The following is an 11587-nucleotide window of genomic DNA, read 5'->3' as shown; positions in this document are numbered from 1 at the left end:
GCGCCCCCCGGCCGGGCTGTCCTTCTACCCCTACAAGGTTTGGGCCGCGGTGGGGGAGGGTCCTGGTCGCCAGCTCCGCCCGATTCCTCCCAGCCTTTTAGGCGTCTGCGCGCCCGGGACCTTCCAGTGCCGCCAGGTCCTCCTCACACAGCACCGGTGCTCCAGACCTCGCAGCTAGCCCAGTCCTCCCGCTCCTCACCTCCCTCGGGCCGGACCACCCCTCACCGCAATCATGGACGCCATCAAGAAGAAGATGCAGATGCTGAAGCTGGACAAGGAGAATGCCATCGACCGCGCCGAGCAGGCCGAAGCTGACAAAAAGCAAGCTGAGGATCGCTGCAAGCAGGTGGGGCTCCAGAGCCCAGTGCCAGCACCCCTCCCTTCCTCCAAGGTGGGGTGGGCACGTCCAGTGGGCCCCCCAACTTTGTACTTGCTCTCTGAGGCTCTTTGCCACCCAGTGTGGGAGCTGTGCTTTCACCAGACCCTCAGGGGCCTAGCAGGACCCACACTTCATCTCAGCCACCATAGCCTGGAGAGTCTAGGTTCCCCGGTTTCCATTCCTGCCCTTGCAGAGCAATGCTGGGTCCTGGCTCTGGGGTCTTGACGTTCACTCTCTGTCTTGATCACTCCCTTCAACACCGTTGACTGGACTGTGCTTCCCCTTCTGTCTCCCTCAGCTGGAGGAAGAGCAGCAGGGCCTCCAGAAAAAGCTGAAGGGGACTGAGGACGAAGTGGAAAAGTATTCTGAAGCAGTGAAGGATGCCCAGGAGAAACTGGAGCAAGCCGAAAAGAAGGCCACCGACGTGAGTGTGGACTTGGGGGAGTTGGGAGGTGTTCGTGCACTGGGAAGGGACCGTAGGCCCCAGGACAATGAAGGGATAAGGGGACCTAGGTCTCCCAGCACCAGGACAGAAATGGTTTTCTCTCCTTAACCCTGGCTAGGGTTGGTTTACACAAATAAGCCTAGACTGTGGGTAAATCAAAACCACCTACCACTTCCCCTCAGGACTTAGCCTAGTAATTCCATTTGGTTCCAGCTCTTAGAATGTAGTGATCAAGCAGTGAGTCATTGGGGTGGGGAGGGGGATGAGAACTTGCCATCTACCTCAATTAACCCTCCTTCAAAAATGGAGAGGAGACTGCAGCTACATTTAGGGAGTTGACTGGGTGGGGTGTGTGAGTGTGAGATGCTAGAGGAGAGGAGAAAAGAGATGGATCCAAAGATGGGGACCCTGACTTGAATTCTAATGGCCCTAAGGGGCTATTAGAAATTCCCTGGCTTTGACCTCTGGCTTCAGCAGCCCTGCTATGCCCTGTGGCCCCAGCTCAGGTTCTCCCTGCTCCTCATTTACCCTCATTAAACTGTCAGCCTTCAGGCCACAGGGCAGAGGGACAGGGCCACAAATGCCAAAGTAGCTACCTTGGCAGGATCTGCTTACTCTCAGATTTCTCTCCTCACCCCACAACCCCAACCAGACTTCTCTATTTTTTGCCATTCCCAGCCCCCACTTTATAGTAGGAGACTGGCCTTATGACTCTGGACATGGTGCTTTCACTACTCTCTACCTCCCGCCCAGGATTGTTTCAAATTTAAGATGGTCCTATGGTTAGAGTGTATGTGAGGATTCACCTAAAGCAAGGTCTGAACGTCAGAGATGGCATTCCTGTTCATGTTGACCATTCTCTAGATTCCTCAACTCCTGAGAGTTGGGCTTCTTTGACCTCCAGCCTCAGATTTTGGTTCTGCACCAGCCCTGGCACTTGGGAGGGAACTGACGTGCAGCTGCTAGCAAAGACGACCCTGGGCATCTGACATTCTATAAATAACTAAGGCCCAGTGCAGCTGGAGGCAGGACTGGAAACCCAAGGAGCTGGGTGGGGGCCGGGGAGCTGGGACAGAGCTGAGGAAGCAGGATAGCAGTGCCAGGAGTAGACAGGAAATGCTGCCTAAACTTATTGTATGACCTTGAACACAGTTAACTTACCTCAGTTTCTCCTTCTCTCTTGCTTCACCTTTGTCCAGTATGTATAGTAGTGCTTTTTTGTGGTTAGAGAGCAGCCAGCATTCATAGCTTCAAAGAGCTTAAAGAACAGGAAATGATAAATACCAGTCCCGTGACGAGGACCCCAGGATTTCCCAAACTTTGTAGTTACTTGTCTGTATGGCCATCATAAAGAGAGTTTTCCTTTTATGGAGTCTCATCTCTCTAAAGTAGCCCTCCAGTGTCTCCCAGAGTTGCTTTTTTCAAAACCAGTGCTGTCTCAGAATCTTTCCACACTGAGTCATTGGCCTCTGTGCCCATGATGGGCTCTTGCCATTCTAGGTGGCCAAGCTCCAGGTGCCTGCAGCACCTGGAGGACAAGCTATGATCCACTTTCTATATATGGGACTGTGTTTCTCCTGCCCTGCAGTGTCACCCAGATTCTGTCTTCTCTTCCTACTGCCCCAGTGCTGACACTTAGTTCCTCTTCTCCACTCACTCTTTCCTCTTCACTGGTCCTTTTTCTTTCCAGTCTTAAATCTCTGTGGAGATCTCTGTCTTTGTCTTTGAAGGAGAGTCAGGGATTATCTAACATTTATCAAGTGGACTTTGTGCACAAGTATTGCCTGCATAATATTTTGCTATTTTCCAAACTTGGCATCAGAATTGTTCTGGAGATTTGAAAAAAAAGATAATTCCCAAGTCCTTACACTGGAGATCACTGGCGATCTCACTGCAGATCTCATTCTCTAGCATGGAGCTAGAGAATCTGTTCAGTTTTATGAGCCTTCAAGATGGCCCTGCTGATTGAGTATTAGAAGCTTTGCATTATCAGCTGCCCAACCTGTTGAGTTATGATTATTAACTCATATTTATGAAGGCGGAAACTGAAGCTTAAGGAGCCTCATTTGCCAAGATCACACAAGTGTTGAGTGGCTAAGCCTCGGCTCAAGACAAGTCTGACTCAGAGCTTATACTCTTAACACCAAACCAAATCTCTGCTCTCATTTTCCTTTAGGAGGCCCTATTTTGTTCTTTTCCTTTGTGCGAGGCCTATTTTGTCTTTCTCCATATCCTCAGTGTTTATGGACCCTCTTCAAAACCACCAAGGTGGTGCTGGGGATTTAGCTCAGTGGTTCGGTGGCCTGCCTTGCAAGCGCAAGGACCGTAGTTCAATCCCCAGTACCAAAAAACAAAAAACTTTCAAGGTTTTTCTTCCATATCGCAAGACAAGGAGCTGAGTACCCATCACTTGCTAACTGTCTCTGGACATTGGCAGGGAGCCCCTTGCTGCAGCCTATTCTCTAGTGGTGGTTGAACCAATGGCACTTGTGCTGCAGTGGGCACACAGAGCCCTCTGTCGGCATGCAAGCCAACTGTATGAGTTGTTTTCCTATACTAAAACCTCAGTATTCAGGTTTAATTGCAGTGATGGCACTTTGCGATAATTAAGTGTTTTGGGTCGCAGTGTGGGCCCTCTCTCTAAAAGGCTTGCCATCACTCACTAACCTGTCCTGTCTCCTGTGAGTTTGGCTTGCCTTTTGGGTGCCTTGCTTGGAGTCTGCCTGGCAGCTAGTGACATCACTTAGCTTGATGCTGTGATTGGCTGTTTTTAACAACACAAATCTGGTTGGTCTGATTGTTCTCCCCGAACTTTACCTGGAACAGGCTCTTCTATGGAGAATCAGGGCTGCATGAGACCTGTTCTCAGAATTTGTAATGCTCCCAAAGGGGACAGAGGGGTAGCTATTGGGATACTAACCATGAATAGCTCCAGAAGAGGCCACTCAACAGGGAATCGGAGCTTGTGAAGAAATGCAGGTGTTTGGAGCACAGACTCTAAGCAGAAGATAGTTGAGAGAAAAAACAGATTAAATATTGAAAAGCCAGGACACCTAGGTTCTTATTTAGAAGAATCTAAGCCATTCTCTGAAACCCCCTTTCCTCAACCAAGCCCAACAAAGCCTTTTTGACCTCTGACCTCTAACCCACAGGCTGAGGCAGATGTGGCCTCCCTGAACCGGCGCATTCAGCTGGTAGAGGAAGAGCTGGACCGGGCACAGGAACGCCTCGCTACTGCCCTGCAAAAGCTGGAGGAGGCTGAGAAGGCAGCTGATGAGAGCGAGAGGTGGGCAGGGCCCTGGGAAAGGAAGGGTCGGGAGTGGGAAGGGAACCTGTCTCTGGTGGTGCTGACCTCATCATACTCATCCCTCTCCCTCCCTCACAGAGGAATGAAGGTCATTGAGAACAGGGCCATGAAGGATGAGGAAAAGATGGAGCTGCAGGAGATGCAGTTGAAGGAGGCCAAGCACATTGCTGAGGACTCAGACCGCAAATATGAGGAGGTGACTACCCTATCCCACTTCCGTCCCGCTCCCAAGTCTCACATCCTCAGTCACCACTGATCGCCTCTCTCCCATTTCCCCCCAGGTGGCCAGGAAGCTAGTGATCCTAGAAGGAGAGCTGGAGCGCTCAGAAGAGAGAGCTGAGGTGGCTGAGAGGTAAGGACACCGTGGTGTGGCCAGTGAAATTCAGCCAGCGGCTGGAGGTGCCTTATATGGTGGGCAGGCAGTTTCCAAGGCCTGGGCCTACAGGGACAGATCCTGTCATCTGACCTCTGCCCACTGCCCCCAGCCGAGCCAGGCAGCTGGAGGAGGAACTTCGAACCATGGACCAGGCCCTCAAGTCCCTGATGGCCTCGGAGGAGGAGGTAGTAACCTCTCTGGACCTTTCTGGGCAATGGCGCCTTCTCTCAGCCCACCTTCTCCTCAATTTCAGCATCTCAGGCTGCTCTCTGTCACCTGCCAGGGGTTGGGAAGGGCCTGGGGCTTTTGAACTTCGCCTGCTATCACTCTTATCACTTTGCTCTTCTTTTCTCTCCTCCACCCCTCCCCCACTGTGCCATCCCCACTGTCTCTCCTCACTGTGTCCTCACACCCCCACCCTGCCACACACCCCTGCAGTAAATGTGGGGACCTAGAGGAGGAGCTGAAAATTGTTACCAACAACTTGAAATCCCTGGAGGCCCAAGCAGACAAGGTAGAGGGGGTGGAAGGGCAGTGAGGACGGGATCCTGCAAGGGCGGGAGGTGCGGGCCAGGCAGGGAGGGCTGGGTTCTCTCTCCAGGGAGGCAAGATCAGGAGGGGCTCAAGGGGCTCAGTGGAGAAACGAAGGAGTCAAGCAGGTGATTTACTGATGGTGTATGTATGTTCCTAAAAGTATTCCACCAAAGAGGACAAGTACGAAGAGGAGATCAAACTGCTAGAGGAGAAGCTGAAGGAGGTAAGAGTTCTCTTCCAGTTCCCACTCTCCCCTTAAGCCACCCTTGCCCCTACCTGACTGTCTGTGGGCAGGGAATTGGGGAATAGGGATGGAAGGGAAGGTGACTTCAATGAGGTTCTCTGGGAAGGCCTAATTTCTTGTTACATCCCCCATCTCACTTTTATTCCCAGGCTGAGACCCGCGCAGAGTTTGCCGAAAGATCTGTGGCAAAGTTGGAGAAAACCATCGATGACCTAGAAGGTAAAAAGATACCCCTCCGCCCCCTGTCACAATCAGCCTGTCCCGCATCTTCACATCCCATGGTATTTGCCACTGATAGAGTCGGAGCACCTAGGATTCCACAAACTCTGGGGGGCTGTTCCCACAATGCAAGGAGTTGGTATGGGCCACTTTATATCAGCTCCACTCAGACCTCAGCACACAGGAGAATTACCTGGAGAATTATTTTGTTTTGTTTTGTTATTGGTTTGTTTTCCAGTACCTGGGATCAATCTCAGGACCTTACACTTTCGAGGCAGGCACGGCACCACTAAGCTAAATCCCTGGCCCACCTGGAGAGTTTTAAGAACAGATTCCTGGGGCCAGAGGTATAGCTCATTGGTAGAGCACATGAGGCCCTGGGTTAAAAAATAAAGTCCTGGGCCAGGGATTTGGCCTAGTGGTTCCACTGCCTGCCTCACAAGCGTCAGGGCCCAAGTTTGATCCCAGGTACCAATAAAATAAAATAAAGTACAACTTCCCGGGCTCTACCCCAACATGATTACTGACTTGGGGCTACTGAATTTGTATTTCTACCCAGCCCCCTGGTAATGCTGATGATGCTGGCCTTTAGTACTTTATGTAGAACTGACCTAATGAATGCTGTCTCTAAGTGCAACACAACAGAATCATCACAGATGATTTGTACTGGGGATCAAACTCGGGACCTCGCGCTTTCGAGGGAGGCGGTGGAACTGCTAAATCCCTGGTCCAGAAACTTCTTTATTGAATAGAGAGTTATTCCATTTAATGTCTGGGATTGTGTGACAACATTTATGGAAAATACTTTAAACTACATTTTAGAAACAAATATCCAAATATTTGCTCATCTATGGTTATTTGGGTTATCAACAATGTTGTTGTACTTAAGGTCACCTTTCCTCTTCACTCTGATAACCCTTTAACTCTTATAATTCCCACATCTCTGGCCTTCTTGGACAAGTATGAATTTATCTCCAACTTCAGGACTTTAGACCTTTCTGGTCAAGTGCCCCCCCTCCTGCACCAACTTAACCAAGCACACCTGCCTGTCAGAGCACTGTACCCGCAGGATTCTGGGAGAAGCAGACAGTCTGAGGGGGAAAAAAAGTTGGGGTACAGAGAAAAACAAAAGAGACAGGGGTAAAGAAAGGGAAGAAGGGAGTCAGCTGTCTGGCCTGTTCTCTGACCTCTCTCACTCTGTCCACCTCACTCTGATTCTTTTTCTCTTTTCCCATCACCCTCTCCTTCTCCTCTTCCCCTTCATTCTCTCTCACCTGGCTTCCTCCCTTGGCCACTCCAGATGAAGTCTATGCACAGAAGATGAAATACAAGGCCATCAGTGAAGAGCTCGACAACGCACTCAATGACATCACCTCCCTCTGAGCCCACACCAGTGTGGCCACCTCTCATCTCTTCTCCTCTTTCCAGTCTCTCTATGGGAAAGGGGCAGGCAGGAGGAGCGAGAACTGGCAGCATTAGAGGGAGAGCCTCCATCACTCCCGCCTCCCACTCTGGCACTGGCTTCATCTTTCTCTCTTCCCACTGCCCCTTCCACCTGCTGCCCTCCATCCCTCTCTGCTGCTTAATAAACTCTGAACTTGGTCTCCATGCTGTTTTCCTGCCCTCCAGAGAACACTTCATCACTGCCACAGAGCACTGGTTTACCCGAGACCTTGGCTCTTTCTGACGTCCCCCACCTTGTGACACTCACCCCCCTGCACTGAGCCATCCCACAACACACTGGCCCACACGAGACCACTCTGCATGGCACTGCCAGTCTGTGGCTGTCTGACTTGCTGCTGCATGTGGGCATGTGAGACCCTGTCAAGCACTGTCACCCCTCTGGTGCCTGTCACTGACCTTGGAGCACCTAGCTGGGGAGCTGGTATGTAACAGAATGACTGGAAGGGAAATAGGATGGTGAAGCACAAGGGAGGGGTAAGAATGTTGTAAAGGTCTGGAAGGAAGTTCAGAAAAGTGTTGGATAACAGCAACAGGGGCTTTCACTGCAGCTACAGGTCTGTTTTCTGCCTCCGTTCTGTCTGACCTTGCCTTTCCTGGCTCAGACTTCTTCTTTCAGTTTCCAACTTTCCTAAACCTTCTAAAGAAGGAGGGTAAATTACTTTATGGCCTAGGCCAGCCCACCCCATTTGCATGACCCCAACGCCATGTCCATCCTGGTCCATCCTTCCGTTTGCCACTGTCGTACTGCCTCAGGTCCCCGAAGGCCTGTGTCTTCCTGTGTCTCCTAACCCACTCTGTATTGGTGTTGCCTTCCCTGTCCATTCCTCCTTGTGTCTTTCTCTTATGTCCCCCCATTCCCATGCTTCTCCCATGCTCCTTCCTCCTGCTTTCCCTCCCCCTCCTCACCTGCTGCTTCCCCTCACAGAGACCTTGGCCAGTGCCAAGGAGGAGAATGTGGAGATTCACCAGACCCTGGACCAGACTCTGCTGGAACTCAACAACCTGTGAGGGCTGACTCTGCCCCCAGCAAGGGTATAGTTGCTGCCCTAATTCAATAAAGCTGATGTTACATCCCAGTGCCCTTTAAGCCTTTCTTTGGTTGACAGTAGAGTTGGAAGAACCCCCTTGTGCAATGGGACATTCAGTGAAAGCCATGGAGTGGGGACACAGCTCAATGGTGAGGCGTTTGAACAGGCTGTGTGAAGCAGAGGAGCCTGACAGAGCTGGGAAATATTCTGGCTCTTACTCCCTGCAAGGCAGAGGAGCTGCCATCTATAGCACTGTCCTACTCCAACAGGCAACTAGGCCAGACATTCCATTTTAAAGGCAAAACTGCAACAAGAGGCAGATTTTTCTCCAACAGGTAAAAAGCCCAACACTCAATGTGATTTTGAGCCTAGCAGCTGTATCCCATGCGCACGAACAAACACATATGCACCCGCACACACACAGAGCCATGGTAACAGTACCAGTCATACCTACCCCTCCCGGAAAACATCTGTGGTAGGCAGAATAATACCTATCCTCCAAAAACGTCCACTGATCCTGTGAGATGTAACCTTAGAAAGCACAAGGGACTTTGTGACTGTGCAAAGGATCTGTGATGAGATACATCCTAGGTTGTTGGCAGGACCAGTGAAACCACAAGGGTCCTCACAAGAAGGAGGCCAAAAGGTCGAAGGTGGTAGGAAATGTAAATGGAAGCAAGACTGCTGCGGTGAAGACGGGATCATGAGCAAGAAATGCAGGTAGCTTCTAGAATCTGAAAACAGCAAGGAAATGTTCTACCATGAGAAAGCCCAGAAGGAGCCAGCTCCAGTGACACAGGACTTTAGCACGTAAAATTCATTTTAGTCAGAACTTTGGGTACATTCACATTATCACTAAGAGGTGACTCAGACCTGCAATAGGGCTGTAACTGGAAACCTTCAGAACAAAGGGCTGGTTGGGGAGAGGGATGTCAGGAGATTTCCGGTTAAAATGTAACCATCCTGATCTGAGGAACAAAAGTGACTTACACATTTTTTATTAGAATTTTTTATTTTTAATTTTTTGTGGTGCTAGAGATTAAACCCAAGACCTTTGCACTGAACAATATCCCAGAATTTAAAAAAAAAAAATTTTTTTTTTTTGTAATTTTGAGACAGTGTCATGCTAAATTGCCTGGACTGGGCTCAAACTTTTAATCCCCTTGACTTGCTCAGCCTCCCAAGAGTGCTGGGATTACAGGCATATGCCACCACACCTAGCTTAGAAGTATTTACTTTTTTAAAATGTGGGAGTTGAGGTTTGGGGATGTAGCTCAGTGGGGCTGCACTTGACTGGTAAGTACAAGGTTCTTTGTTTGATCCCTGGTTCTGCCAAAAAAAATATTGGGAGTTGAGTCTAATCTTGCTCCCACTAAAAGATCTTATTGGAGTGGTTTAAGAGAACAAAAAAGAAAAACATTTTTTTGGAAGTTTAAAAGGAATTGTATAATGGGTAGGACAGGACAATGTTCCTGTGTCCCTTCAGGTTCCATTAGGTGGTTTCTCATCACTTTCGAGTTCTGAGTCTCTTAGGCTCCAGTCTCTGTCATCTCGGCTGGGCTGTAGCTAACGCCATTTTTGGTCCCACTTCTGTGTCTACACAATAAGGAATTCGAATGAGAAAACTGGCTTCTGTGATCTTATTTGCATGAAATCTGGAGTTCTAGACTTCACAAAGGGGAGTGGAGGTGGGGCTCTGCAGAGGGAGAAGGTCAGTACATTACCTGCGCTGCCTCCTCATCTGCACAAGGAAAGCAATGCTGATAGCAGCAAAGAGGAAGCCAAAAACTAGAGCCAAGATGTCCCCTGGGAGGGAAAGACAAGGGCCTGCTTCAGGTCCCACAGGTCCCTCCAAGCCTGCTTCAGTGGATGCCCCAACCCCGCTCTGAGTTCCCAGCAGCCCCCAGGGCTTCAATTTCCAGAAGAGGACATATCCAAGGTCTGAGGGTGGAGAAGGACTAAGACAAGCACCATTTCTCTTCCCAACAGCTAGGTAAAGGGTTGTTTGGGGGAGGGAGTGGTTTGATTTCTGGAGCTTCATTCTGATCTACTGTCATATTGAGGTGGGAGTCTGTTCTATAGAAAAGTGGTCCTGACTAGTCCCCGGGGCTGAATGATGCCAAGGGGTGTACACAAGCATCAGGAACAAGAGGGACAGACTCACCAGTAGCTAAGCAGGAGCTCATGTGGACTGAAGAGAAAAAGAAGACATTAGAGGGCCAGGGATTTTGCTCAGTGGTGATGCCACCTGCCTTGCAAACACAAGCACCTGAGTTTACTCCCCAGTACCCTCCCCCTAAAAAAGAAGAAGACATTAGAGCTAAGGACTGTGAACACCAGTGAAAGACTGGCAAAAAATGAAGATGTGAGGAGGAGAGGCCTGTGGCAGGTGGCGGGGTGGGGTGGGGGAGACACACAGACACACACAGCAATATGGACGCCAGATATAGATGCACCTGGCTCAGGGCTGCTGTGCACTTCAGCAGGGAAGGAAGCTTCAATCATTCTTCCATTCAAAGGCTGTGTGGCTCGGAAATTCAGCTGTAGACGAGAATCACCAGGTCCCCACAGGGAGCCAGAGAGGGTATGGAGCTAGGGACATCAACAGATAGTACACGTGAGCTCAGGGCATACAAGGAAACAAAAGCCACAGCTAGCATCTCAGGGCTCCACCCTCCATCTCCTCCATCCCTTCCTTGGACCCTCGATGATCTCTCCATCTCATCCTATGTCCACTACCCCTTATACCCGCCAGCCTTACCTGCCTAGCACTCAACCTCACTGTCTGGTTGAACACAGTCCAGATGACCCCCTGGGAACAGGGGGGTGTGGTCAGAGACCCCTCATATTGGAAGTAGCGGCTGAGGTCAGAGGGCAGCAGTGCAGACACATCCAGTCCTGGGATCCAAATCTCTGAGCCTGTGGGAAGGACCTGTGATTCCACCTAGACAGCTTCCTATGGGAGCTCTACGGTGTGGAGATTCAGTTTTTACCTCCCAGAAGCTGACTTAACTGCCAGAGAGCACACACCACAATGTGTGTGTGGTCCCTTCCCCTAACTCTGCAGAAGATGCAACTCAAAAGGAAGTATGTTGGACAATTGGTGGAGGCCTCACAGAGTGAGAAAAGTGCTCTTTAAGTCCTCCCTCTGAGCTTTCACTCTTATTTACACACCATCATAACATGCTGGACCATTAATTTAAGCCCATAATTAGTTAAAAAGAAAAAATGGGGTTGGGGTGCATAGTTCAATGGTAGAATACTTGCCTAGCAAGCTTAAGGTTCTAGGTTTGATCTCAGCATGCGATGGGGGAAGAAAAATTGGTTGAATAACTTGCAAATAAACTTAATATTTGTAACTATAAAAAGACACAAAAATTCCAAAGACAGAGTTACCCTCAGTTTAGCAAAAACCTAAAGGACCAAAAGAGTAAGGTTTAAAATGACCAAGAGTGCTGGGCATGGTGGCATACACCTGTAATCTTAGCACCTAGGAGGCTGAGGCAGGAGGATCACTGTGAACTGGAGACCAGCTTGAGCTACATAGTGAGTTCAATGCCAGCCTGGACTACAAATTGAGTCCCTGTCTCA

General features: G+C 49.9%; 2 protein-coding genes across 5 annotated transcripts in view; one reads left to right on the top strand and one right to left on the bottom strand.

Annotated features, from left to right (window-relative positions):
• The first annotated feature begins 46 nt into the window (after nucleotides 1-46).
• On the top strand, nucleotides 47-8048 carry Tpm2 (tropomyosin 2). Of its 4 annotated transcripts, none has more exons than XM_010619339.3 (9): nucleotides 47-346; nucleotides 678-803; nucleotides 3977-4110; nucleotides 4210-4327; nucleotides 4413-4483; nucleotides 4946-5021; nucleotides 5202-5264; nucleotides 5435-5504; nucleotides 7894-8048. In XM_010619339.3, exons 1-9 carry the CDS (start codon nucleotides 233-235, stop codon nucleotides 7974-7976), a joined length of 855 nt encoding a protein of 284 aa, XP_010617641.1. In that variant the 5' UTR covers nucleotides 47-232; the 3' UTR covers nucleotides 7977-8048. The 4 variants fall into 4 exon arrangements, with proteins under 4 accessions (XP_010617641.1, XP_010617638.1, XP_010617640.1 ...); XM_010619336.3 differs by lacking the exon at nucleotides 4946-5021 and adding an exon at nucleotides 4617-4692; XM_010619338.3 differs by having other exon boundaries at nucleotides 6805-7979.
• Nucleotides 8049-9228: 1180 nt separating this feature from the next.
• Nucleotides 9229-11587, bottom strand: part of Ca9 (carbonic anhydrase 9) — a 6275-nt gene continuing 3916 nt past the window's right edge. Inside the window, exons 7-11 of the mRNA XM_010619331.3 lie at nucleotides 10758-10915; nucleotides 10453-10588; nucleotides 10161-10187; nucleotides 9721-9802; nucleotides 9229-9592 (exon numbers count right to left, since the gene is read on the bottom strand). Of these exons, the coding sequence (XP_010617633.2) occupies nucleotides 9526-9592; nucleotides 9721-9802; nucleotides 10161-10187; nucleotides 10453-10588; nucleotides 10758-10915 (470 nt within the window). The 3' untranslated portion in view covers nucleotides 9229-9525. The remainder of the gene's footprint in view (nucleotides 9593-9720; nucleotides 9803-10160; nucleotides 10188-10452; nucleotides 10589-10757; nucleotides 10916-11587) is intronic.

Source organism: Fukomys damarensis, unplaced genomic scaffold, assembly GCF_012274545.1.
Source record: "Fukomys damarensis isolate Sample0158 unplaced genomic scaffold, DMR_v1.0_HiC HiC_scaffold_36, whole genome shotgun sequence".
NCBI classification, from domain to species: domain Eukaryota; kingdom Metazoa; phylum Chordata; class Mammalia; order Rodentia; family Bathyergidae; genus Fukomys; species Fukomys damarensis.
This window is presented reverse-complemented; position numbering and strand designations above follow the sequence as displayed.